Source organism: Solanum lycopersicum, chromosome 7 (genome assembly GCF_036512215.1).
Source record: "Solanum lycopersicum chromosome 7, SLM_r2.1".
NCBI classification, from domain to species: Eukaryota; Viridiplantae; Streptophyta; class Magnoliopsida; order Solanales; family Solanaceae; genus Solanum; species Solanum lycopersicum.
The window spans coordinates 2,171,708-2,197,477 of NC_090806.1; the positions used below are offsets into that span (position 1 = coordinate 2,171,708).

A 25,770-nucleotide genomic window follows, 5' to 3' on the forward strand; every position below is an offset into this window, starting at 1 on the left:
GCTGACAGAGTTGAAAGAAAAGCTTCACACTCATGGTTTCCATTTTCCAATATTAGAATTTGGTGAATGTTGAACTAAAGTCAAGAAGGAGCACTTCAAAACAAAAAGGAGGGTATAATGGTAAAAGAACATGCTAATGTATAGAAAAAGCCCATCACTATCACAGAGAAAACATCACAAGTTTTACCAAAGGTAGACAACAAAATAATTGAAAATGATAAAAATACTCCTTGATGTTTGAGATAAATTAAAGTAAGTCCCTTAAATGTTTTTTTTTTTAAGATTGTAACAACTCTAGGGGTACCAAACTACTACCAAGTCATACTATGGAGGTTTTAGAGAGATTGATCGAGATAAGGATGGAGAGAAACGTGTTTATTTTTTAGAAAAATTTAAATTCATTTTGAGAGGATCGACACAATGAAAGTTTTTCATCTTTTAAAGAGATTTGTTAGAGCATTATAGAAAGAAAAAAACTAACCTATACTATTCATTGACCTACAAAAAAACATACAATAAAGTACAGAAAGGTTTAAGTAGATGTTTGAAGTATATAGGTTTATTTGTGACATGCATCATAGTGATTAAGGAGGTGAACGATAGAGCCAAGACCTGGTTGAAGATTGTGAGGAACTCAACACATTTTTTAGTCGAGACGAGGTTGCACTAAGGATCAACTCTCAATCCATTTATTTTGTTTGTTGATGAATGAATTTACTAGGTACATTCAAGAAGAAGTAACATATTATATGTTATTTGCAAGTACATAGCATTGATCAACAAGTAACGAAATATAGTTAACGATCGATTAGTAATTAAAAAACAAACCTTAACGTCTAAAGACAATATGTTGAACAGAACTAAAACAAAATACATGAAGTGCAAGTTTAATAACATAAAACATAAGTCACATGCCACACACACATATATATGTATGTATATACACTCACTTTTGACCAATTCTATGGGTCAAAACTACATAAAGAAATACTTAAAGACACCATTTTAAACCAAATCTCAAAAGTAAGGGACCATTCTTGTCATTTCCTTCAACCAATAAACTCTGCCATACTTAATCAGAAGAAAAAGAGAAAAGAAGCATCTTCTCTTTCTAACTCATGCTCTTTTTCAGCAAAATCCATGGCCTCATCACTAGTGAACAGCCCCCCCCCTCTCCCACCCCACCCCCACCCACCACCCCACCCCTCAAATCCAACAAAAAAGTCCACCTCATAAATTACCTGATTTTTCTTCTATTCTCCTACATCTCTATGATGACTTCTACATCTTATTACAGAAAGCTAAGAGAGAAGATGATTCAAGAAACAAGAAATTACACCCCCCCCTAAACAACCCCCACCCCACCCCACCCCACCCCCCTGCCACAAAATCAAGAAGAGTCCACACCAACAAACTCTCTCTAATGGCCCAGCTGGACCAAAAATTATGCATAGGAAGAAAAACTCCAAAAAATATGAAAGAAATCAAGAATGGAAAAAGGGTAGATGTCTTCAAACTCATCAAACCTAAAGACACAATTTTTACCACAAATACCCTTTCTGCTACAAACCCCCCCTACCCCCCCCCCCTTTTTCTCCATCTTCATCACTATCTTAAAAGAACAACAAACAAGAAACACAATGTTTTTGTATACTATTACTGTTTGTTATTTTTGTTCCTTTTTCCTTGTTTACCGGTTTATGTGGGTTTGTCTTGGTCAGAGTTTTCACAGAGAACTTTCTCACCACAATACACTCTTTATCTCTTCTCCAACCCCCCCACCCCCCACCCCAATTGTGTTCTGTCTTTTCTATTCTTTCGCAATTACCCTTTCTTTTTTCTTTCTTAACCTATTTGTGTTTGTATTATTGTTCTGTCTTTACCTTCCACACGCTTCTTTTTCTCTTACTTTTCCTTCTTTTCTTTCTTCTGCCGCCATACCCTTTTCTTGGTTTTGTCTATTTGCTTCAAAGATTGGTTCTTTTTGTGATTTAAGCATTTGTTTGTTTTGATTTCTCTGTGATTTGATTCATATGTCTAAGAAGATGAAAAGGGTTGCTTTAGAATCATCACCTTATGTGGTGTTTGAGGAGAATAATGCTAGATTGAAGCATCAGACTCTATTGCAGGACTATCTGGAACTCCATAAGGTAAAAAAGATAGAAAATTGGGGTTGTTATTGGCCTGTAGTTTTGAAGATCTATGCTTATTGTTGATAAAAAAGAAATTGTTGTGTGATTTTTTGGATTTTGTGTAGAACGGTTTGTTGATTTGTCTCTGGTGGAGCTTCATGTAGTTAGATTTCTATTGGTGTTTTTGTTGTTTGAGGAACTGTTCTTGGTTTTGATTTGTTGTGTTTCCTGCCTTTTTCAGCTTTGATTTGTTTATTCAATAGTTGGTTCTTGTGTTTTCCTTAGTTTTGTGTATGAATTGAAGGACTTTTGTTTAGAATATAGAGAGTATAGTAATCTGGCACAATGGAAGGAAAAGATCTATAGTACTATGTAGATGATATGGTTGAGATTACGTTTTAGACTTTGTGCTAGTGGGAGTTAGCAAGTACCTCTTGAATTAGTAGTTACAAGATCTTATACTGGTGGGAGGTTGCACCCGTGGAATTAGTTGAGGTGTGCCTGAGTTGGCTCAGACACTGTGGTTGTAAAAATATGATTGGGGCTATCCCTGGATTTATTTATTCAGTTGTTTTATGTTGGTTCTTGTGTTTTCCTTAGCTTTGTGAATGAATTTGTTTATGATATGGCGAGTATTAGTAATTGATCACAATGGAAAGAAAAGATCAATATAGATGATATGCTTGTGAATGAGTTTTAGACTTTATGCTGTTGGGAGGTAGGAAGTACCCGTGAAATTAGTTGAGTTACACGATAGTTGTGCTGGTGGGAGGTGGCTAGTACCCAATGGAATCAGTTGAGGTGTGCGTAAGTTGGCTCAGTCACGGTTGTTAAAAAACGATCGGGGCTTTTCCCGGATTTGCTTATTTTCACCAGTTGTCTTATCTTGGTTCCTGTTTTTTCCTTAGTTATGTTTATGAATTGAAGAACTTATGTAGAGAATTGAGAACTTTGTCAGTTGCATGCCCATTGAGAAACTTTAAGCCACGTGATGCTTATTGTTATAATAATATTTGTGGTTTAGTGAGTATTAGTGATGCGTTTTCTGGTTTTATCTTTTGATAAAGTATCTTTTTTTTAACTAATCTTTGTATGTGAATCCATCATAACCATACTGTGTGGTTGTGCATATTCAGTTAATTTACGTGCATCTTATTTGTTACAATTATTTACAGGACACTAATAACACGAGGAACAAATTGGAGGACATGAAAATGAGGAAACAAAAATTACTTGCTGAAGTTCAGTAAGTTTTTGTTGTCGACTTGTTTTTCTTTTTCTGAGTTTTGCGCAAGTCTGTTGCATTATGTAGTGTAGGCTCTACAAAATGATCGTCTAAGGTCAACTTAGTAACCACGTTGAGGCTAAATTGTTTGGATAATTGGTCGTGTGTCTGGAGAATTTTAACATTATATTGATGATTGAACTGTGATTCATATTGCTGTTAATGTGCATCTATAGATACCAGAGGTGGAAATTTACATATATTTGCACATAGTATTGATATACATGCTCAATTACTTCGATGTCAACCAATACTAAATTTTGAACCATGGTTTTGAAAAATGTAATTGATTTAATGGGAAGTATCAAAGGTTAAATTCTGGATACTCCTCTTTCTGATGCAACTGGTTTTTGGTATGCTTGCAGAATTTTCTTTTATTCTTACTCTAAATGCATTCCGCATCTTTGCAGTTTCTTGCGCCGAAGACACAAATACCTATTGCAGATGAAGTCATCAGGTCATCTTGAACAGCAAGAACGAGCAGCCCTGCTGAACACAGAGTTATACGGTATAAATGGGATGAATGATCGATTTCATAGCAAAAAGGAGGTGAAGCAACACAAACTGCCCCCTCTTCCTAGGCTGAAACAGAAAGCGAGGATTCAAGTTGCAAAGGAAGCTTCATTACAGAGGACACCTTCGGATATTCTTGTGAATCATAAACAGGCATTACAGATTGGGAAAGACGCTGTTCATCGTAGTACAGTTTCTTCAGGTTTGAAGCACCAATCAAGAGTGTATAGTGGTAAGGAAATGCTGCTCCAAAACGCAGCTCCAGTGTTTGATTTGAATCAGAATGACAGGTCATTCGCTGGGAATGGTTTTGTTTTGAGGAGTACCATACCCGTCTTTGATTTGAATCAGGAAACTGATTATGTTGTGAAAGATGTTGTATTGCCTAGTCGAGCTCCAGTCATTGATTTGAATGAAATCTCGGTAAGTATCTAAACAAGAAATCCCAAGTTTGAACTTGTGTATATAGATGCTATGACATTTCTATGGATGTACAATGAACGAGTTTTGAAATAAAAAAATGCAACACTTCTTTTGGGACAGTTTAAAAGGAAGAGAGTATTGTTTTATACATTTGACGTGTAATACATTTTAACACTTTGCCTTCGGCGTCTCATTTTGCAGATAGGGGAAGAGGAGCCTCAAGCAAACTTTGAACCATTGAACTTTGAGGAGCCAAAGAGAGGACTAATTCAAAACATAAATGACGATCAGCACAGAGACTTAAAGTTATCGATATGCAGGAATGTGGGAGAAGGAACTTCTCATGTTGAGAAGCGGAAAATATCTTGGCAAGATCCTGTTGCTTTGAGGGTTTGATCCATCCTTTAATTTTCAATAAATACCTCTTAAAACTTTCGATCTAGAGCGAGTGCTATGGTAGTTGTAGCTTATCCAAAGAGGTCTCTACTGACCCTCGAGGATTTCTCGGTTATGAAAAAAAAGTTACCATTAGATGTCTTTCCCCCCCTCAATATGTAGGTATGCATTTTGCCTTTGTGTAAAGAGAACTCAGATATATCTAGTGATAATGATACACATGCTATATTGATTGGCAATGTGAAAATATATACATCAGTAGTTCTTGAAATTTGCTATCTTTTAGTATTTTGTCATGGCTTGTTTACTTCCATTATTTCTCTTTTCGAATTGTTTTGATATGTTTTTTTTCAAGTTACATGGATATATCAGAAATAATCTCTCGACTTCATAAGGTAGGGGTATGATTTGTGAACACGACATCCTCTTTGAAATTTCATTTGTGGGAGTAAATCGGGTATGTTAATGGTTTAGTTTTGTTAAAGAAGTTTGCATCATATCAGCAATTGAGTGAAACATGCAAGGATGAGAAAAAAGATTTGACTTGAAAATGCACTTCTCAATCACAATGTAGGAAGAAGATAAACTCACACTACCCTCTCTGATTCCACCTGTGGAATTACACGGGTTTGGGTTTAGGTTTGTTGTTGTATGTCAGGGCTACCCTCTCGGACTCCACCTGTGGAATTACACGGGTTTGGATTTATGTTTGTTGTTGTATGTCAAGGCTACCCTCTCGGACTCCACCTGTGGAATTACACGGGTTTGGGTTTAGGTTTGTTGTTGTATGTCAAGGCAAGGCCAATGCAACACACATCATGCATTATGTCAACATATAATGAAAAACTATTCCATGATCTTTTGTCCAATCATATGTCATTTCATAAACTGAAAAATACCCAATTATGTGAGAACAGAGCTAGAGTACTAAAATAGTACATACACATCACAATTGGTAGACAAGTTGTCACAGTTTACCTTACAATCCATCCCCTAAACTCTACATCAATAACTATAATACTCCTGAAAATAACTGGACTCAGTTATCGCCAGTGGTGAACACTTCTTCCTGCTTGTCGGGCACACCTGCACCTACCTCATCGATCACTTCAGTTTCTTCGACATCTTCTAATGCTTCATTAACTGTTTGAGTGCTCTCAGCCTTAGCAGTTTCAGTTTCTTCAACCTCTTTTGATGCTTCAATAACAGTTGGAGTGCTTTCAATTTTAGCAGCTTCAGTTTCTTCGACCACTTCTAATGCTTCATTAACAGTCTGAGTGTTCTCAACCTTAACAGCTTCAGTTTCTTCGACCTCTTTTAATGCTTCATTAACAGTCTGAGTGCTCTCAACCTTGACAGCTGAAGCAGCAGCGCTGCTGAGCACCAGGAGACGAGCCTTATGCTTCTTCCCTACCCTGTGTGCCTCCAATGACACCTCTGACAGAGCCCCTACTTTGCACGTTGCGCACCAAAATTTGTACTTCTTCCTAGCCTTCTGCTTTTTTGGAGCTGCATTTGCACTTTTCTTCAAGTCATCAGCATTGTGATGCAGAGTTGAGGTGATGGTGCCCTCTGCACCTTCTTTCTCCAAAATTACCAGAGATGATCTTTCCCCTGATTTGTTCTGAAGCAACAATTCAACTTGTGGTTTTACCATTTGCTCCATGTTAACATTGCCATCGGCTTCTGAAAGGTTGTTAATCTTAGGTTTCTTTGGGAAAAGACCGATGCTGTAGTTCTTCCCGAACCTCTGTTCTCGCAAAGCAGCTTCCTTGGACTTGTGTTTCTTTCCTTGGAGGTGATCATTCAGACCACGCTCACAAGTCGCACTTACCTGGCAAAGTGCACAACTCCAGTCCTCTTTCCCATTTTTGTTTGGAACACTGGAAGACGGAGGCTGGCTGGCAACCTCCACTGGTGGTGTAACAGCTTTTCGTTTTGCTCCAGAGACACTAGGCTTAGCCTGCAACCAAAAGCTCAAGAGAAGTTCGTAAACAAACAATGCTTCAAAATTCAATCAGATTAGTGGTGAAAGGTACTGTAAATCTATACATAATTATTTTCATAGAATCGAAATATCTGATGAGAGCGATGAGAGCCAGATTTTACACACATAATGGATGTCAGTATAGTTTAAATGGTTGGAAACTCTGCATTTTTTAAATATTTGTACCAAGCCAGCGTCAAGCATAACACGAAGCTTACATCAAATTACCAGATAACTCTACCTTCACCTAATAGAAACCTCAAATCATGCTAAGCCTATATGGAAAGAGTGGTTATTTACCTACCAATGTCTCCTTGTCAATTTCTCTCCTCGGGTCCATTTAATCCACATTAATACACAGACTCCCATCCTTCTACAAAAGTCACCGGCTTGTCAATTAATTTAATGTATTGGTTTCCCGATACTTTATTTGCATATGGGCGCTCAAAGAAAAACTGAACAGCTAAATCATATACTAGCCTTACAACAACAGCAACAACAACGTACCCAATGTAGCATACCTTTACCCCGACCTTTGTGGGGTAGAGGCTGTTTCCAGTAGACTGTTGGCTCAACCATAAACAGTCATTTATTTCCTAGAATTAATTGCACAATCTTCAAGAGTGTAGCTTCGTCCATAATCTATTTGTTAGATCTTGAATGAACCATCTCATGACAGACGGTAAATAGTAACTTAGTTACTAAAGGTTTTTTTTAGGGGTTACTAGTTACTAAAAGATTAGATGTGCAATTTCATTCATTTGCTCCCTGAACACATTCTTTTACTCACCTCTGAATCAATAGGATGATTTGGGCATATTTAGTAGAATCATAACTGCTAAGACTAACTACAAGCGAGGCAAAAAGTCTCAATTTGGACAGAGTCACCTCAAGATATGAAGCAAAACTGGTGGAGAAGTCATACTTCAAAATTACAATTTAATAATTCAAATTGTAATCCAAAACAGCAACTTAGAAGAGAAGTGCACAACACTTGTGCCAACCATTTGTTATCATTTATTAGCATTTGACAAAGAAATAGCAATTATAAGCAAAAAGGTCTAAAAACAAACAACCTAACTAATTAGGCACAGAAAACAGGATCAATCTACAGCTCATATGATCACACTGCAATATCTAACTCGCTTCTCCTCTTTAGTAACCTTGATAGTTATCAAAAGACCCTGGCCTTCCACATTGACGCAAAAAATAGAAGAAACATTTGTACACACACTAATTACAGGTATAAGCAAGGACATGTACTGTGCAATATTTTTACCACAATCAGGTGAAATAGAGTCGATCTACTTCCTTATTCTTCTTGCTAGATGCTATTGACATGTTTGAGAGCTACCAAGGGTCCAGTTAAAACTTAAAACTCTACCGTTCAATAAAAACTCTACCGTTCAATAAAGGAGAAGCATGCAAGAAAAAGGGAAAATAAGGACACATGCACACACAGAAAGACAAAAAGACAATGAGAGAAAGAATGTAAGAGATTGCATCGCAAGTATATGAATGCAGTCCTAAGATTAGCTGCAATCGGTAGATACAAACCAATACAAAGCATAAAGATGGATATATGCATTGACTGGTTTTAGCAATTATTTTGAATTGAATCCAGAAAAAGCAACACTATGAAACTAATCACTTCACCCAAGAGAGAGAAGAAACAAAAATAAGAAAAAATTTACCAGAAATAGCAAGTATGATATCTAGTTCAGGATAACAAAATGGAATAGACAAATGCAGTATGAACAAGAACATACTGACCAGCAAGATGATCTTGTCTTTTTCTTTGCTAGGCTCCAAAGGGGGCTGCAATTCTGAAATCATCGGCACTGAACTGTGGGATACAGGCTTCAAAGCAGAATTTTCTGGTTCCACACTCCGCTGCTGAAAAGGAATCTCTGGAATCCGCTCCTCAAATGGTACTATTTCAAGTCTCCCAATCTCATTTCTTGCACCCAATCTAGAGACTGATATGTCCCTTCCCATCCTATCCTCAAGTGACCTTACAACACTCTGTTGCTTCGAGAACGGAAGCGTGTGAGAGAAACTCATTGCAGGTGAAGAAAAAGGAGACAATCCCTCTCCACTCTGCTTTGCTAGTTCTCTTTCCATCATGAGCTCTCGTCTAACTTCCAACTCCAACATGTGTCTTCGAGCTTTTTCTTCAGCTATAATCTCCTGTTTAATTTTCTCCTTCTCAATCTCTCTCCAAATTGCCTCACGCATATTGGCAGGTTGGTTTTGGATATGATCAGGTTTGTTTTCAAATTGAGGCGCCATGTAGCCAGCTGAAACTTGTGATAAACAACGCAAAGAGCAACAACTTAGTCTCAAAATACAATATAAATTAAATAATGCAGGCACCATGAAGTCAATATAACTCAGGAGCAACAAAGCCAAACTTAGAAATTCATCACTTCCAAGTAACTACATTTCATCCCCTTCAGTTCTGTGCTTGGTTAACAATGGCATAGACAATTCCAGGACATCCAACGAATCAAAAGTCAATCTTTCTCTTAAATGAACACCATCAAGGATGAGAAAAATACTTGAGTACTAGTTAGAAATAAGTAAAGAAGAACCAAGATTACAGAAGGAAAAAAAAGACAGCTGCTTTCAGAAATACTTTCAAAATAGAGTGTTCCCTATCTTTTGGGATAGGAAATAATGCTTCTTCGTAGGATATAACAATCATTTTACCAGTTATCTAAAAGCAGCTGCTTTAACAATGGAACAAGTTACAAACATTTTTTTTTAAAAAAAAAGTAATCTTGAAAGGTTTTTTTGTTTCAAAAAATCTAAACCTTACAATTTAGGATTTTTCGAATCTCGCACATTACCAACTTTTCTGAAATAATTAGGATCACCCTCTTTACTCAATCACTATTGACACTTCAATATAACAAACCACAGAACAACACTAATGTTACTCTCCGCCTCCTCAATTAACTACATTTTCTTCGAGATTAACCAAAATGTCTCCAAATGTACCTTGCAGAGGCTAACAAAGAACACAATCAAAACCCAAAATCCCTTCTATCACTAGAGTTGTTCATCAAACAGAGAAACAAAACGAGTAAAAATCATAGGCCCTCCTTTACCAACTCTCATCCTCTTTACTCAATAACTATTGCCACTTCAACACAACAAACCACACAAAAACAGTACCACTACTCCCCGCCTCCTCAATTAACTACATCCTCATCAAGATTAACCACAATGTCTCCCGAAAGTACTCCATGTAAGCTAACACAAATAAAACCCAAAACCCTTTTATCACTATGGAAAAATTAATGCTAATACTACTCTCCGCCTCCTCAATTACCAACATTCTCATCAAGATTAACCAAAATGTCTTCAAATGTACTTCGCAGAGGCTTACACAGAACACTAACAAAACCCAAAATCCCTTCTATCTCTATAGGATTGTCCCATTGAGCAGAAAAATTAATGCTAATAATATTCTCCGCCTCCTCAATTAACTACATTCTCATAGAGATTAACCACGCCTTCCAAAAGTACTCCACATAAGCTAACAAAAAACACAATGAAAAAACAAAATGCATAGCTATAGAATTGTCCATTGAACAGAAATAATGGTTACACTACTCTCCACCTCAATTAACTACATTCTCGTCAAGATCAACCACAACTTCTCCCGAAAGTACTCGGCATAAGCTAACACAAAACACAAATAAAACCCAAAATCCCTTCCATCAACACAGCATTGTCCACTGAACAGAATAATAATGCTAAAACCATTCTCCATCTCCTCAATTAACGACATTCTCACCTAGATTAACCACAACGTCTCCCGAATGTACTCCTCATAAGCTAACACAAAACACAAACAGAACCCAAAAATCCCTTCCATCAATACAGAGTTGTCCATGGAAACAGAAAATTAAGGCTAATACTACACTTTACCTCCACAATTAACAACATTCTCATCAAGATGTAACAACAAAATCTCCCGAATATACTCCTCATTAACTAACACAAACAAAACCCAAAAATTCCTTCCATCAATACAGAATTGTCCATTGAACAGAAAAATGATGCTGACACTACTCTCCGCCTCCTCAATGAACTACATTCTCATCAAGATTAACCACAACGTCTCCCAAATGTACTACATATAAAACCCAAAATCCCTTCTATCACTACAAAACAATGCTAACACTACTCTCCAACTCCTCAATCAACTACATTTGCACCCAGATAAACAACAAATGTTTCCAAATAAGTAGAAAAGAAACAAGTTTACAGAAGAAAAAAAAAGGCAGCTACTTTCAGAAACACTTTCTAAGTAGAATGATTCCCATCTTTTGGTGATACGAAATAATGCTGTTCTTAGGATACAACAAGCATTTTACAGTTATCTAAAAGCAGCTGCTTTGACAATGTGACCACTTAAAAACATTTAAAATTATCTTGAAAGGTCTTATTGTTTCAAAAAGTTGTAACCTTTCAAGCCAGATACTTCTTTCTACTTATTAGCCGTCCAAAACCAAATTGCCACAATTTTAAATTTTTTTTGTGAAATAATTAAAAGATTGCATTTCTAATGGAGGATTTTCCAAATCTCGCAGATTGACCAACTTTCCTGAAAAGAAAAAGGATCACCCACTTAACTCAATCACTATTGACACTTTAATATAACAAACCACACAACAACATTAACAACACTCTCCGCCTCCTCAATTAACTACATTCTTAGTTAACTATATTATCATCGACATTAACTAAAACGTCTCCAGATATACTTCGTAGAGGCTAACACAGACTGCAAACAAATCCCAAAATCCCTTCTATCGCTATAAGATTGTCCTATTGAACATAAAAATTAAAGTTAATAGTACTCTCCGCCTCCTCAATTAACTACATTCTCATAGAGAGTAACCACAATGTCCGCCGAAAGTACTCCAAATAAGCTAACACACAACACAAACAAAACCCAAATATCCATTCCATCAATACAGAAATTTAATACTAACACTACTCTCTGCCTCCACTATTAACTACATTCTCATCGACATTAATAACAACATCTCCCGAATGTACTCTACATAAGCTAACACAAACAAAACCCAAAAATCCCTTCCATCAATACAAAATTGTCCATTGAACAGAAAAATACCATAACACTACTCCACGCCTCCTCAATGAACTACACCCTCATTGAGATTCACCACATCGTCTCCTGAATGTAATCCACATAAGCTAAACACAAAATCCCTTCTATCACTACAAAATTGTCCCATTGAGCAGAAAAATTAATGCTAATAGTACTTTCCACCTCGTCAATCAAATACATTCTCACCCAGATTAACCACAAATGTTCCTGAATATACTTCACATAGACTAACACAAAACCCAAATTCCAGATTGTCGAATTGAACACAAAAAGAATGGTAAAACTACTCTCCACAACCTCAATCAGCAACATTCTCGCCCAGATTAACCACAAACCTTTCCGATATACTTCACATAAACAAACCCAAAACTCAAAATCCTTTCTTTCGTACAAATCATTCATCCACAGGAAAAAAAAACAATTTAAAAAGCGAAAATTCAGAGAGAAGGAAGAAACCTCGAATGGCTTGTTGAGAGAAGTAAGTGAGAGACGGAAGCTGTGTATAACCCATCGGAGGATGAGGATGCTGTGCATAGCTCGTCATCGTCTGAGGCCGCACCGGCGCCGGCGCCGGCTGATCGCCGACCGATTCATACTTGTAATCCATCAAAATTCAATCAAAAAATTTGAAATTTTTCTTGAAATTCACAATGCCGAAACAGCAAATCGTTACATCTATAGAGAAAGATTGAGAGCAGAAAAGGTAGGGTTTTTCCTGGCCGTGATGAGCAGTGATTTTGGGAATTTGTGTTGAAAAAATGAGACCTTTTTTCTGACTCATGTACAACACATTATAAAGCAGTCAGCTGAGTAGGATGTGAGAAAGATTTTGCACTTTAACGGGTTGTTTGGCAGAGTATATTAGAAAAAAATAATACGTTAAAATTCAAATTTGAGAAGATACTATAACTAAATTAACATCATATTATCCCGAATTTATTTCTTTTAGTAATTTTATAACACCCTTTTAATTTATATGACATCCAAACATTTTTCACGTGTCTAAATTACGTGGAGTCGGTTAGTATGTTACATAATTCAAAAAGTGTATACAATAATTAAAAAAAAAGAGTTATAGAATATTAGTTCAGTTTAGACATGTCTATGAGATTTATTCGACTCTTATTCATATTATATTAGTATTTAAACCAAGTATAAGATTATGTAAGAACAGATACATCAAACACTTGATAAAATATAATTTCTGCATTATCAGTCTCTACATTTGTGTTATTAATCTTTGTAACAAACAACTCTTTAATGTTCTATGAATAAAATCATTAGTAATTATTTGTTCTTCTTCTTTTTCGATAAATAACTTTCTTGCCTATATCTCGTGTCTTGTTTTAAATGTTCATACGATACATTGCATTATTTACATTTTAATTTGAAAAAATTGAATTTGTTTAAATAAAAAAGATACGAATTTATTAATGAATCTTTTATCGATAAAATATTGTTAACAATGTGTTGAATTAAAGACGCAAAAGACTATCTAAATAGATTTATTTTTGCTAGTAAGGTCCAATCGTATTATAAGATTTCAACAAAAGAATTTTATAACTCTACGTGGACGGAAAATAGAGAATTTTGTTAAATTATGAGCTTGCACATTTTATATTCGAGAAATATATAAAATATTAATATCATTTAAAGAAGATATCTATATTCGTATATCCTCGTAAATGATATTTATTTCTCAAATATCATTATCTTTTTTTATAATATTTATACCACATTCTTTGTATCTAATAATACATGAATCATTGATCAGTCCAGTGGCGGAGGTAGTTTTTTTGATAAAGGGTGTTCAAGTGCTAAAGTGAATCTGCCCTTCTTAAAAAGTGCGAAAAGAAAATTGCTATTAGTGAAATTCGAACACACAAGCACTTTAAATTTGTATATCTTTACTCTTTCAAAGTACCTGAAATCATTAAATTACATTATATTGTTATATTAAGAATATTCAAAATATATTATCTAACCATTCAATTTATTATTTTACTCGTATATAATTATAGCCGTCATTTCAATGGTTGTATTTTTGTTCTCCATTTATAAATCTATATGTAAAAACAATAATTCTATCTTGTGCCATGTAATTTCCATCATGAATATTGTTAGGTGTATATAAGCTAATACTGATGTAATTTGCAAGACAAATTGTTATCTTCATGTAAATCAAATAAAATCTTATTAATAATGGCATTAGGTTCATACATATTACCATTAAACATCATTAGTTGAAGGGAGTTGGAAGTATTGATATGTATATCAAAATTAATTATTTCATCATATTTATGAAATTAATTTTTTTTTTTTAAATTTCAATCCGTTAATAAGAGTCGATTTCCACGGTAACAGAGTTTTTGAGACAACTAAAATAATACATTTTTAAATACATTTTGTACTCCTCCTAGGAGCTTTTACTTTTTTCGTCTTTTGATGATTCGAATTTACGATCTTAAAATCGAAAGTGTTGGATGTTTACTATCCGAACAACTCCTTCTTGTCTAACAGGTAACACAATGTATATTCCAATAACATAATTATGCTTAATTTTTATTTTCATGAACCACAAAATTTCTAAAAATATATTAAAAACAAATGACAATTGGCTTAATAAAATGTTAATTACCAAAAAAGACATTATTATTTTTCAATTTAAAAATATTCTTAAATAAATTATATTTATAAAATATCTATCCTTATTGATTTCAATGGGGAAATCAAATATTAGTATTATTGTTATTGTTTTGAAAATTGACTGATTGATAGAAATCATGAGCTATGTTACATATTTCACTTGATAAATAAAGAAAAAATTACGCGATAGAGCAAATTAAGTCCTTCTATTTACCTGAAATAGCGATAGTTTTACAATATTATGATATGTAGGAATCACAAGAACGATTCTCTATCATCTTCTTGTCGCTCTTCGCTTAGTTACCTTCACAGAAGCTCCTCAAATGGCGTTATGTCAAGGCTTAAAATCTAATTCCATGTACCCAATCTTCTCATCTGTGAAGATGCAATTCTTTTCCTCTAAGGATGTTACGTCACTCTGTTGCTTCAAGAACGGAAGTGAAGAAGAAGAAGAAGAACAGGGAGATAATCCTTCTCCGCTCTGCTTTGCTAGTTGTCTTTCCATCACGAGCTCTCTTCTTACTTCAGACTCCACCATGCGTCTACGAGCAATCTCTTCTGCAATAATCTTCTCTCTGATACGCTCCTTCTCAATCTCTCTTACGATTGCCTCACGCATATCAGCAGGTTGGTGTTGGCTATGATCAGGCGATGCTATGTAGCCAGCTGAAAGTTGCGATAAACATAGTAAAGAGCAACGATGAGATTAGCCACAATAGTCTCCAAATGTAGTTAACAGAGGCCAACACGAAACACAAACAAAATCCTTTCGATCACTACAGAATTGTTCATCAAACAGAGAAATAAAATGAGCAAGAATTCTAGCTCCGCCTCAGATCTCTCTTTACTCAATAACAATTGCTACTTCAATATAACAAAGCACACGACAACACTAACACTACTCTCTGGTCTCCTCAACTAACTACATTCTCATCGAGATTAACCCCAACGTCTCCTAATGCACTTCACAGAAGGCAACTGAAAACACAAATAAAACCGAAAATCCCTTCTATCACTACAGAATTGTCCATTTAACAGAAAAACAATGCTAACTTACACATTCCTCCGTCCACTCAATAAACTACATTATTTCCAAAAAGGAAGCTGGTTTGTAACAACATTGGCTTACCTAGATGGATTTTTGTTCACTTTCGAGAATGATACCATACATCGTCTGTTTTTCGCATGTACTGTGCCTTCCCCATGTTATGGTGTGATATTAGGAATACATCCGCGAAAAGGGCTAAACAACATGCTAAAGAAAGAGGTCCAAATGCTGAAATGTATAAAATGATGCTCGCTACTACTGTTTTTCTCACGATCTTTCAAGAACAAGAACCAGACTATGACTAGATTGATAAAGCAAGTGATCAAAGCAAGGAGAGTTTCCAAAAGCTCAATACTTGGCTTGAACAACACAATTTCTACCCTACAGCTTGATGGTAAAAACCTCGCTCCTATGCAATAACTCGCAAACCACATAGAAGTGGTAACCACACTAGGCAAGCCTGGTTGCGATAAGATCGACCCATAAGGCAAACCCTTGGGTTCCGAACTTGAGACCTCCAACATGAAAGTCCCGAACTCAAACCATTGGTCCACCCCGAAGGGTAAAGTAACTTTTTTTTTTGCCAGATTTACACCCCAAACCATCAATAGTTTCGTCTTCCTACTTAAATTATCACCATCTACATGTTAAAAACACACCTCAACTATCCGTTATTCCTTTTTTCTATCTATCTATTAAAACACATCTAAATTATACATTACTCCCTTTTCCTAAATGAACTATCACCATCATTTAATTAGTCGATTAATAGTTCAGCTAAAAAAAATGGAAACAAATCATAGTTGAGGTATGAAACTCGCAAAAAGATAATCTTTTTGAGTCGATGTATAAAATTATTCATCAAACAGAAAAACACAACAAAACCCCCAAAATCTCTTTGATTTATTCATCAAACAGAGAAATAAAAAAGAGGAAAAAATCGATAACAGAACCTCGAATGGCTTGTTGAGTGAAGTAACCTTCATCTGCAGCTTTATACTTGTAATGATCCATCAAAATTCACATAAAAAAACTTCGAATTTCACATTTGCCGAAACAAAAATCGATAGTGAAAGAGAGAGAGAGCAAATATGCTAGGGTTTATATTCTATAGGAAGATTTAAAGTTCTCTAATAAATACGACTTATTATATTGACTACTTACAACTCAATCATAATCGTATTCGTACTAACTAATTAAATAGAGAACATGACGTAAGTATCTTTTAGATTATGATTGAAATCACAGACACGACTTAATCTTATTGTCCTGGAATTCTTTTTTAAGAAAAAATACTCATTCCGTTTCACAAAAAATGATTTGATTTTGCTTGACACGGAGTTTAAGAGTATAAAGAAACTTTTGAATCTTGTGGTCTTAAATTAAAGTTAGATCAAATGTACAAAACTGTACTTTGATTTTGTGGTCTTAAACATGTCACGTGAAAGCTGAAATTAAAATATTATCAAAAAAAAGAAAAAGATTATTCTTTTTTAAACAGACTAAAAAAAAAGAAAATTATTTTTTTTAAATGAAGGAAGTAATAAATTGTACATCTTTTGACTTACTTGACTCATTCCACTTAATTAAGATGCGTGGAAGATGTTTAGAGGTCACGTGAGCCAAAAAAAGTGTATAAAAAATTATAAAGAAAAACATGACTTCATGGGTAACAATATTTTAACGTATTTAAAGTGTGTCTATGAAATTTCATACATGCATACATTAAATTATTCATGTTTTGAATTTGATATAATTAATATCATGTATGATAATATTTTTTTTTACTATAATAAAATCGGTACAATGTTTGGATTGCAATATTAAAAATCCACATGTAATTAATTCTACATAATCCTAATCAATATTTGGTCCAATCTAGAATATGTTAGACATGACTAAGAATATGATACGATCATAATTTACTGGAAACATGAATTCAAATATGAAAATATGAAGATTCGAGAATCAATATAGAATGATATATAGTTGGTTGCCCTATAAATATGATGTTGTAATAAAAGATTGCTAAAGTTAAGATGTTAATTATATTTAGAATTTAATAAGATTTTTTTATAATATAGATCTGAATTTAAGTAGAATAAAAAAGGTACTAAAGAATATAAGATCCTACATTTTAGTGAGTTTGAATCTTGAATTAATTATTTCCTTAAGACCAGCAAAAAAACCAAATTTTTTTGTACTTATAGAAGCTGGATTTATCACTTAGAAACTTAACTCAATTTTCCAATACATAAAAGTTTATTAAACTTTCTTCATAAAATTTGTTAAATATTAAATAAAATATTTTAAATATGGCTTCAAGATGTGAAGTTTTCTTGGAGATTTTGCTTGCAATCTTAATTCCACCTCTTGGAGTTTTCTTTAGACATGGTTGTTGCAGTGTAAGACCCCCCCACCCCCCTCACTCTTCATAGTTATTTTATTATCGGTTATTGATCAAGAACGGTTATTAAATACCTTATGTTAAAAATTATAATATGTATATAAAAATTGATATTATATATATATATAAAAGTTAAAAAATAATTTTTATATATACAGACATCAAATCTCAATTATTTCTAGGGAAATTCCTGATTTTATTACTGTTTATGTCAAGTATTTTTAAGTTGCACCTAATGTGTTTTAATTGACCGATCAGTAAAGTAAATGAAAATCATGGGAAATTGAATGATAGTTAAGAATTTTATTTATTTATTTGTCTATATTTTGATCGATCAAGTTATGTAATATTAATATTGATGATAAGTAACAAGTACTTGATTGAATTCACAAGCAAATGTTTTATGTGAGATAATTTTGTTCACAAAAAGTAAATAATAAGAAATTCACTTTGAAATAATTGAATTTTATATTCATAATTAAAATAATTTATAATCACATAAATATTTGAAAATATTTTATACTATTTTTTTTTATAAAAAATCTTTCTTTTAAAACTTCCATAATCAATCAATTACCAAATTAACATATTTTAAATGCATCATGCTTATTAGTGACAAAGAGATGCTTAGATTAGAATCTCTATCTAACACAATAAAATTTGTTAATTTTTTTTCTCCCTCCGTCTGGTATTGTTTATTATGATTTTTATTTTTAGAGTCAAATTATAAAAACTTTGACTAATATTTTAAGATGTATTTTTTCATCATATTAATATGAAAAAATTGTAATTTATAGTACTTTTCATATAGTTTTAGAATATCTAATTTTTTTGTTTAAAATATCGAATTAATGTGATCTAATTTACCTTTGAAAATTAGTCAAATTGACTTTCGATAAGCGCAACATGACAAACATTTCTGAATATAGCGAGAGTATTAATTATTTTCTTTTGGTTTTGCAGTGTGAACTCTTGATTTGCTTGATTTTGACCCTACTAGGTTATATTCCAGGGATAATTTATGCCATTTATGCAATTATCGTCGTTCGTGATTAAATTATTATTTGTAATAAAAAAATGTATTCAACGTTGCTTAAGAATTACCCATGTATCATATCAGATAGTTTTTTTTATTCATAATTTTTCAACATATGAAAAAGAAAAATACTTTGAAATTAGATTTTCAGAATTGTCACTCCAACTTTTTTAATTTTAAGACGCCACGTTCAAAGTTTAAAAGAAAAGCTTCTAGTAATGTTTCAACAATATTAAGTTAATTCATCATGCTTGGTGACCTTATATGACGATTTCCTTTTAATGAACCTTTGTGTGATACATATTTGAATCAGTCATGTGAGTATCGAATATCAAATACGAAATCAAATAATTATAAACTCTTCCAACACAATAAATTTTGCTAATCCCTTTGATAAAACTTTTTTAATTTTAATTTTAATTTATCTTTTTTGCAGTGTGAATTCTTGATTTGCTTAATATTAACCTTATTAGGTTATATTCCTGGAATTATTTATGCAATTTATGCAATTGTGGTTCGTGGTTATGATCAAGATGAAGAATGGCGTCCTCTCACAGCCTAGTCATTATTATATTTTTTAATTTTTAATTTATTATTATTTCTATTTTTATTTTTTTTATTTTTGGATAATAGGAAAACAATAATTTTACATGATTTAATTGGTTCTTTAATTGCAAAAAATTAATAAAAGTTTATCATGTCCTTATTTTTCATTGATTAGAATAAGATTTTCGTATCGATTTCTTTACTTTTTGAAATAATTTTTTTGATGATAAGGTTGAGAAAATAAATTATTTATAAGTATATTTTACAAAAGAAAAAATATAAGGGTGCACAATCTAAAAAAAAATTAAAAATGTTCGAACTCTTTGATTTGTCAAAGATTTTCTTCTGAGTTATTTAAATGTAACACGAACTAATTATTTTTTAATGAAAAATCCTCACTACTGACGAGATCTTGTTTGTTTTACTAAAAATTAAATATTCAGCACTAATAATCGATCTAAAATTATAGGTCGAAAATTAATAACCTCACGATATATATATATATTTCAATTAAAATTTTAATGGATAAATTGTTAATCATATATAACCTACTAGTAGTATTATAAGAGTCCTCAATGACTTGCTTGTGTACATAATAAATATATTTACGTTTAATGAAAATAGATTTCTTTAATAGCATATAGATCGAAAAAAATATATGCAAAATGACACAAAATGAAATTTTTTTTTTTAATTATTCAAAGCAAATTTAATTTGTCATCCCTAGTTTTAATCATTGATGTATATCCACATTATTTTTTTCCAAAAACTTTTGTATTTTGTTTCTTAATCTTAATATAGAAGCAAAAAAAAAAAAATAAAAAAAAAAATTAGACAACTCATTTTTTTTAGATATATAAATATTATTAGTCATCACCAATAATACTTGCTCTTGTATTTCAGTCACCATTTCTCAACCCCACCCCCCACCCCCCCACCCCCAGTCCTCTTGTGTGTTGAAGAATGGACTCAAGATGTGCAATTCTGTGTGAAGTTTTACTAGCAATCTTTCTTCCTCCACTGGGTGTTTGCCTTCGCCATGGTTGCTGCACTGTGAGATCCCCTTTTTTTCCTTTTATTTATCAAAAAAAGAAGATTGAAAAAAGATTCAATTTTTTTGGCATATTTTTGAAAACTTTGATTTGGGTTATTGTTTTTGTGGGATGAACTGAAAAGGGTGTTTGAGGATTGGGTTTATTGTGTAAAGTTGATTTAGTGATGTGAGTGATAAAAAGATTCAATTTTTTTTTGTATATTTTTGAAAACTTTGATTTGGGTTATTGTTTTTGTGGGATGAACTGAAAAGGGTGTTTGAGGATTTGGTTTATTGTGTTAAGTTGATTTAGTGATGTGTGTGATAAAAAGATTCAATTTTTTTTGCATATTTTTGGGAACTTTGATTTGGGTGATTGTTTTTGTGGGAGGAACTAAAAAGGGTGATTGAGGATTGGATCAATTGTTTAAGGGGATTTAGTGATTCAAACAACAACAACAACAAAAATATCAAAGTGTTAGTCCTACAAAATGGGATCTAAAACGAAGATAGAGTGGACACAAATCTTATCGTTGACTATATTTTTGATAGACCTATGCTCTATATAGTGATGTGGACAAAAAAGATTCATCAATTTTACAATAATATCTAGTGTTAGTCCTATAAAGTGGGATCTGACAAAGATAGAGTGAACGCGAACCTTATCTTTGTCTAAAAGAATGTAGATAGACTATATTTGATAGAACTTGTCTATATTTAGTGATGTGGATGATTAAAGATTCAATTTTTTTTTGTAAATCTTTTTCAAACTTTGATCTAGGTGATTGTTTTGGAGGATGAACTAAAAAGGGTGTTTGTGAATTGGGTCAATTGTTTAAGGGGATTTAGTGATACAACAACAGTGGGATCTGAGAAGGATAGAGTGTACACAAACCTATCATAGAATAGACCGTCTATCAAAAGGGTAGAGTCTATGCAAACCTGCCTTAGAGGTAGAGACGCTATTTTTTGATAGACTGTCTATTCTATTTAGTGATGTGGATAAAAAAGATACAATTTTTTGTAATTTTTGTTCTACTTTGATTTGGATGATTCTTTTTTTGGATGAACTTAAAAGGGTGTTTGAGAATTGGGTCAATTGTTTTAGGAGATTTAGTGATAAGGGTTGTTTCATTTATCTTTTTTTGGTAATGTTTTGCAGGTGGAGTTCTTGATTTGCTTGATTTTGACCATATTGGGCTATGTTCCTGGAATTATCTATGCTCTTTATGCAATCCTCTGTATTCAAAGTGAACCACACTACCATCATTACCATTCTCTTGCTTGATAGTTTAATTCCTTTTTCATTGTTCACTACACCACTTGAGATTGTGTGGTTGTTGTCCTTGTTTGCTCTTGTATTGTAATTCTTTGCTTGTAATTTAGACATGTACCATTGGATGAATTGTACTCTTATGATACTTGATCTTAAATCAACTTTGCTGTTTGAGTTTAAAGATTGAACCTTTATAGCCTTTTGTTTTGATATGTGGTAATTCATTTCTGTTGAGAATGTCCCACATCGGCCCGGGATATGATCCCGAGACTTTTTATTATGGCTTGAGAAATCTTCTTTCCGTGAAGCTAGCTTTTGGGTTATGTGTTACAGTATTATGCCCTAAACAAAATTTGAGATGGTACCATAGTCGGAACCATTGGGGTGATGAGAATGTCCCATGTCGGATAGGGACAAGATTTCAATTCTCGTTATATGGCTTGACAATCCTCCTTCCTTTGAACTAGTTAGAGTTAAAGATCAATACCTACTTTGAATGCCTCTTCAATCTTTAAAGGCATCCTAACATGAGTAGTACTTTAATTGGTTGGCAGTACCTGAACTTTCACCTCGTTGGTGAGAGTTTGATTTCCCACTTTATAATTTTCACCCTATTTTTCCTTTTCCGAGTCCCAAACATGAGTTAGGACGATTGATGGGGTGGGTTGCATTAGCGTTTGGGTTACCTTGATATTTCTCTTGAAACACGAAGCATTCTGCATGCCTATTGTTCCACATTACAGACTAAAGGAGTGCTAGTGTTACCGGTTATTGATCGAGGTACATGTCTTACATGTGTGAGAACGTTCAAGGGTGTAGCCTAGGGTCTCATGTTCAAATTGTAGTTGAGACAAAAATATTATGTGATTTCTTCTTATCCGACATAGTTTTGATGGAATACACACATATTTGAAACGTCTATAGAATCGACCTCGACACGAGTAGTTTCAGCCGAAGCTAGAGTGTCAGTTCGTTCTTTTTTGTCAAAAATAATATATACTACATGTATGAGATTAAAGTATATCTTTACATATCTCTATAACAAGAACATGTATGAGATAAAGTATAATTTTTATGTATCTCTTTTAACTTCTTTGTTATGTTTATTTATATTTAAAATCTTGAAAGTTTTTTAATAATTCATAAAAATCATAATAGTATGTAAATCAATAATTAGAAAACTAACTGCATGTTAATATTTATTCTTTTGTAGTTAAACAACTTTTGACTTTTAAGATGTTGAGATTAGTTGAATAAATCCTCCATATCCATTCAAATCAAAAACTATTTTTTTTTTAAAAAAACAAAATCAAATCAATTTAATACAAAGACATCTGGTAGGTCTTGTGTGAACAATTTTAGATTCGAATCGTAAATATAAAAAAAATTAAGACTTCAATACATATTTCGAATAACTGATAGAAAAAAAATAAATTTGAATCTTATAATCATTAACATACCATCAATTAATTATGACATCAATAGTCATCATTATTAGTCACTATATACTATAATTATCACAAACCATTAATATTGTTAAACATCACATTTAATCATCAACAAGATTATTATTTATTTATTACCATTACTAATACAATTGGAGTATTATCCTACTATGAACCCAAAGTTTATACTATATATGTTTCATTATGCTCAAAATTTTATACCATAGACGTTTGATTAAGCTCAAAATTTTAAATTAAGATAAAGTTTTTATAACTTACAATCTAAAATAATACATTTATTTAACTACTAATCACCTAATTAACACTAAACTCCAAAATAAAATAATTATTAATTAAAAGACTTAATTTAAATAAACAAATAGTGTGATACAAATCTTGTTGGGAGCGCAATCTCGAAACGATCCTCCAGAACGTGATGCAAATTTAATCGAAGCTCAAACACAGAATCCGAGTAAAAAATTAAAAAAAATAATAATAAAGAAGTACTATCGTATGGTATTTTTATTTTTGCATATAAATGTGAGTAATCAAAGGGTTGCATTACACTAAAAAGTCAAAATTATTTCCTCAGCCCCTTTTGAAATCAAGAATGGAGATAACATGTGCACTTGTCTGTGAGATCTTACTAGCAATCTTGCTTCCTCCTCTTGGTGTTTGCCTTCGCAATGGTTGCTGCACTGTAAGATCCCCTTTTACCTAAATTTGTTTTGTATATATAAAAAAGATCTCATTTTTAATTATTACTTTTAGTTTCTTTGATTTGGGTGATTATTTTTGTGGATGAGCTGAAAAGGGTGTTTGAGTATAAGGTTAATTGTTTTAGGGGATTTAGTGATGTGGGGTGTTTTTACTTCTTCTTGAAATTGCAAAAAAGATTCAATTTTTATGATTTTTTTGGTTGAAATTTTGACTTGGGTGATTGTTTTTGAGGATGAGCTAAAAAGGGTGTTTGAGAATAAGGTTGATTGTTTTAGGGGATTTTAGTGATGTGGGGTGTTTTTCCTTCTTGAAATTGCACAAAAGATTCAATTTTTATTGTTAAAAGTTTGATTGGTTTTTGAGATGAACTGAAAAAGGGTGTTTAGGAAGTGGATCACTTCTTTTATGGGATTTAGTGATGATTTCTAGCTGAAGTTTTGAAAAAAGATTCAATTTTTTTGTATAAACTTTGATTTGGGTGATTGTTAGGGTGTTTGAGAATTGAGTCAATTGTTTTAGGGGATTTAGTGATTTCTTTTCTGAATCTTTTTCCAGGTGGAGTTCTTGATTTGCTTGGTATTGACCATATTGGGCTATGTTCCTGGAATTATCTATGCTCTCTATGCAATCCTCTTTGTTGAACGTGAACCACGAAGGGATCATTATGACACTCTTGCTTGATCTTTGTTGAATATATCATTTCAGATTGTGTGCTTGTTGTTTTGTTTTGCTTGTAAGTTATACCTACGTTGCTCGGACTCTACAAAAATGTTGCAGTCCCCGTGTCGGATCTCCCAAAAATGTGTTGTTTTTGAAGGATCTGACGCGCACGCAAGCATTTTTGAAGGGTCTTTTTGACTCCAAGTATGGATGTATTGTACCTTATGTCGCTCGTTCTGAATCAACTCTTGCAGTGTAAGTTTATGGATTGGTAATTTATTGCCTTTTGTTCTAAGGTGTTAAATTTCTCGTCGTTTTGATTGGTACTTGAGCTTAATGTCCATCTGAAACAACGTATCTTCCTTCACAAGGTAGGAATAAGGTTGCATACACACCTCTCTCCCCAATAGCTTGAACCCTTACTTATTACTAGTTGGTCTATCAATCTTTAGAGATATGCTAGTATCGGCATGTCCTTAAAGATGGTGAAAGAATTTGATGAAACAAAATGTAAAGAACATATTGATTAAAGAACTTTGTATGCAAGATCTTTTCTGCTAAACTTAGTTGTGATTCTAGTGTTCTTCAAACATGTTATCTCGAGGAAAATGAAATTATCCTCTTTAATAGGCTACGAGTTTCTTTTATGCATCTTACTTGAGTTGAGGGTATTTTGGAAACAATCTCTATACCTTTACCAGATTGGGGTAAGTGATGTGTACAGTCTATCCTCTCTAGATGGATACGTGGGTTTATACTAAATGTGTTGTTGTAGTAGTTTCTCTTATGCTTAAAGAGGTTTTGGCGACCTTGTATGTGTAGATATCAATGATTCATTATCTCGATGAATTATTTTTTTGAATAGAAGAATTATCTTTGTTTTTAGGGAAAATGCACAAGTACCCCCTCAACCTATCTCCGAAATCTCATAGACACACTTATACTATATTAAGGTCATATTATCCCTCTGAACTTATTTTATAAGTACTTTTTTATCCCTTTTTGGCTTACGTGGCACTAACTTGAAAAAAAAAGTCAATCAACGTTGGGCCCACAAGATAGTGCCAC

General features: G+C 33.1%; 6 protein-coding genes across 8 annotated transcripts; 4 read left to right on the forward strand and 2 right to left on the reverse strand.

Moving 5' to 3' along the window:
* Positions 1-1,265: 1,265 nt before the first annotated feature.
* On the forward strand, positions 1,266-5,020 carry LOC101246261 (uncharacterized). Its single transcript, XM_004242557.3, has 4 exons — positions 1,266-2,150; positions 3,308-3,378; positions 3,828-4,353; positions 4,555-5,020. The coding sequence occupies exons 1-4, from the start codon at positions 2,034-2,036 to the stop codon at positions 4,747-4,749; spliced, it is 909 nt and encodes a 302-aa protein (XP_004242605.2). The 5' UTR covers positions 1,266-2,033; the 3' UTR covers positions 4,750-5,020.
* Positions 5,021-5,608: 588 nt separating this feature from the next.
* Positions 5,609-12,693, reverse strand: LOC101245961 (probable GPI-anchored adhesin-like protein PGA55). Of its 2 annotated transcripts, none has more exons than XM_004242556.4 (3): positions 12,342-12,693; positions 8,510-9,036; positions 5,609-6,712 (listed from the first exon to the last, which is right to left on the reverse strand). In XM_004242556.4, exons 1-3 carry the CDS (start codon positions 12,490-12,492, stop codon positions 5,789-5,791), a joined length of 1,602 nt encoding a protein of 533 aa, XP_004242604.2. In that variant the 5' UTR covers positions 12,493-12,693; the 3' UTR covers positions 5,609-5,788. The 2 variants fall into 2 exon arrangements, with proteins under 2 accessions (XP_004242604.2, XP_010323188.2); XM_010324886.3 differs by having other exon boundaries at positions 8,510-9,042.
* Positions 12,694-14,718: 2,025 nt separating this feature from the next.
* On the reverse strand, positions 14,719-16,700 carry LOC138349436 (uncharacterized). The gene is made up of 2 exons (XM_069299829.1): positions 16,533-16,700; positions 14,719-15,197 (listed from the first exon to the last, which is right to left on the reverse strand). Exons 1-2 carry the CDS (start codon positions 16,591-16,593, stop codon positions 14,866-14,868), a joined length of 393 nt encoding a protein of 130 aa, XP_069155930.1. The 5' UTR covers positions 16,594-16,700; the 3' UTR covers positions 14,719-14,865.
* A 1,041-nt stretch (positions 16,701-17,741) lies between these two features.
* On the forward strand, positions 17,742-19,731 carry LOC101245857 (low temperature-induced protein lt101.2-like). Of its 2 annotated transcripts, none has more exons than XR_011210715.1 (2): positions 17,742-17,984; positions 18,950-19,100. XR_011210715.1 is itself a non-coding variant. In XM_069286905.1 (2 exons), the coding sequence occupies exons 1-2, from the start codon at positions 17,895-17,897 to the stop codon at positions 19,582-19,584; spliced, it is 216 nt and encodes a 71-aa protein (XP_069143006.1). In that variant the 5' UTR covers positions 17,793-17,894; the 3' UTR covers positions 19,585-19,731. The 2 variants fall into 2 exon arrangements, 1 of the variants encoding a protein (XP_069143006.1); XM_069286905.1 differs by lacking the exon at positions 18,950-19,100 and adding an exon at positions 19,459-19,731 and having other exon boundaries at positions 17,793-17,984.
* Positions 19,732-20,461: 730 nt separating this feature from the next.
* On the forward strand, positions 20,462-22,058 carry LOC101247136 (UPF0057 membrane protein At4g30660). Its single transcript, XM_019214948.3, has 2 exons — positions 20,462-20,621; positions 21,764-22,058. Exons 1-2 carry the CDS (start codon positions 20,532-20,534, stop codon positions 21,887-21,889), a joined length of 216 nt encoding a protein of 71 aa, XP_019070493.1. The 5' UTR covers positions 20,462-20,531; the 3' UTR covers positions 21,890-22,058.
* A 1,804-nt stretch (positions 22,059-23,862) lies between these two features.
* Positions 23,863-25,006, forward strand: LOC101246835 (UPF0057 membrane protein At4g30660). The gene is made up of 2 exons (XM_004242559.5): positions 23,863-24,022; positions 24,598-25,006. The coding sequence occupies exons 1-2, from the start codon at positions 23,933-23,935 to the stop codon at positions 24,721-24,723; spliced, it is 216 nt and encodes a 71-aa protein (XP_004242607.2). The 5' UTR covers positions 23,863-23,932; the 3' UTR covers positions 24,724-25,006.
* Positions 25,007-25,770: the final 764 nt, after the last annotated feature.

Excerpts from the sequence above, each read along its gene's own strand:
- LOC101246261 (XM_004242557.3), top strand. The coding sequence starts at position 2,034 with ATGTCTAAGAAGATGAAAAGGGTTGCTTTAGAATCATCACCTTATGTG. Across the intron at positions 2,151-3,307 it reads ACTATCTGGAACTCCATAAG|GACACTAATAACACGAGGAA; the intron begins GTAAAAAAGATA and ends AATTATTTACAG. Across the intron at positions 3,379-3,827 it reads AAATTACTTGCTGAAGTTCA|TTTCTTGCGCCGAAGACACA; the intron begins GTAAGTTTTTGT and ends GCATCTTTGCAG.
- LOC101245961 (XM_010324886.3), bottom strand. The coding sequence starts at position 12,492 with ATGGATTACAAGTATGAATCGGTCGGCGATCAGCCGGCGCCGGCGCCG. Across the intron at positions 9,043-12,341 it reads CTCTCAACAAGCCATTCGAG|TTTCAGCTGGCTACATGGCG; the intron begins GTTTCTTCCTTC and ends GTTTATCACAAG. Across the intron at positions 6,713-8,509 it reads AAGACAAGATCATCTTGCTG|GCTAAGCCTAGTGTCTCTGG; the intron begins GTCAGTATGTTC and ends TTTTGGTTGCAG.
- LOC138349436 (XM_069299829.1), bottom strand. The coding sequence starts at position 16,593 with ATGGATCATTACAAGTATAAAGCTGCAGATGAAGGTTACTTCACTCAA. Across the intron at positions 15,198-16,532 it reads CACTCAACAAGCCATTCGAG|CTGGCTACATAGCATCGCCT; the intron begins GTTCTGTTATCG and ends CGCAACTTTCAG.
- LOC101245857 (XM_069286905.1), top strand. The coding sequence starts at position 17,895 with ATGGCTTCAAGATGTGAAGTTTTCTTGGAGATTTTGCTTGCAATCTTA. Across the intron at positions 17,985-19,458 it reads TTAGACATGGTTGTTGCAGT|TGTGAATTCTTGATTTGCTT; the intron begins GTAAGACCCCCC and ends TCTTTTTTGCAG.
- LOC101247136 (XM_019214948.3), top strand. The coding sequence starts at position 20,532 with ATGGACTCAAGATGTGCAATTCTGTGTGAAGTTTTACTAGCAATCTTT. Across the intron at positions 20,622-21,763 it reads TTCGCCATGGTTGCTGCACT|GTGGAGTTCTTGATTTGCTT; the intron begins GTGAGATCCCCT and ends AATGTTTTGCAG.
- LOC101246835 (XM_004242559.5), top strand. The coding sequence starts at position 23,933 with ATGGAGATAACATGTGCACTTGTCTGTGAGATCTTACTAGCAATCTTG. Across the intron at positions 24,023-24,597 it reads TTCGCAATGGTTGCTGCACT|GTGGAGTTCTTGATTTGCTT; the intron begins GTAAGATCCCCT and ends ATCTTTTTCCAG.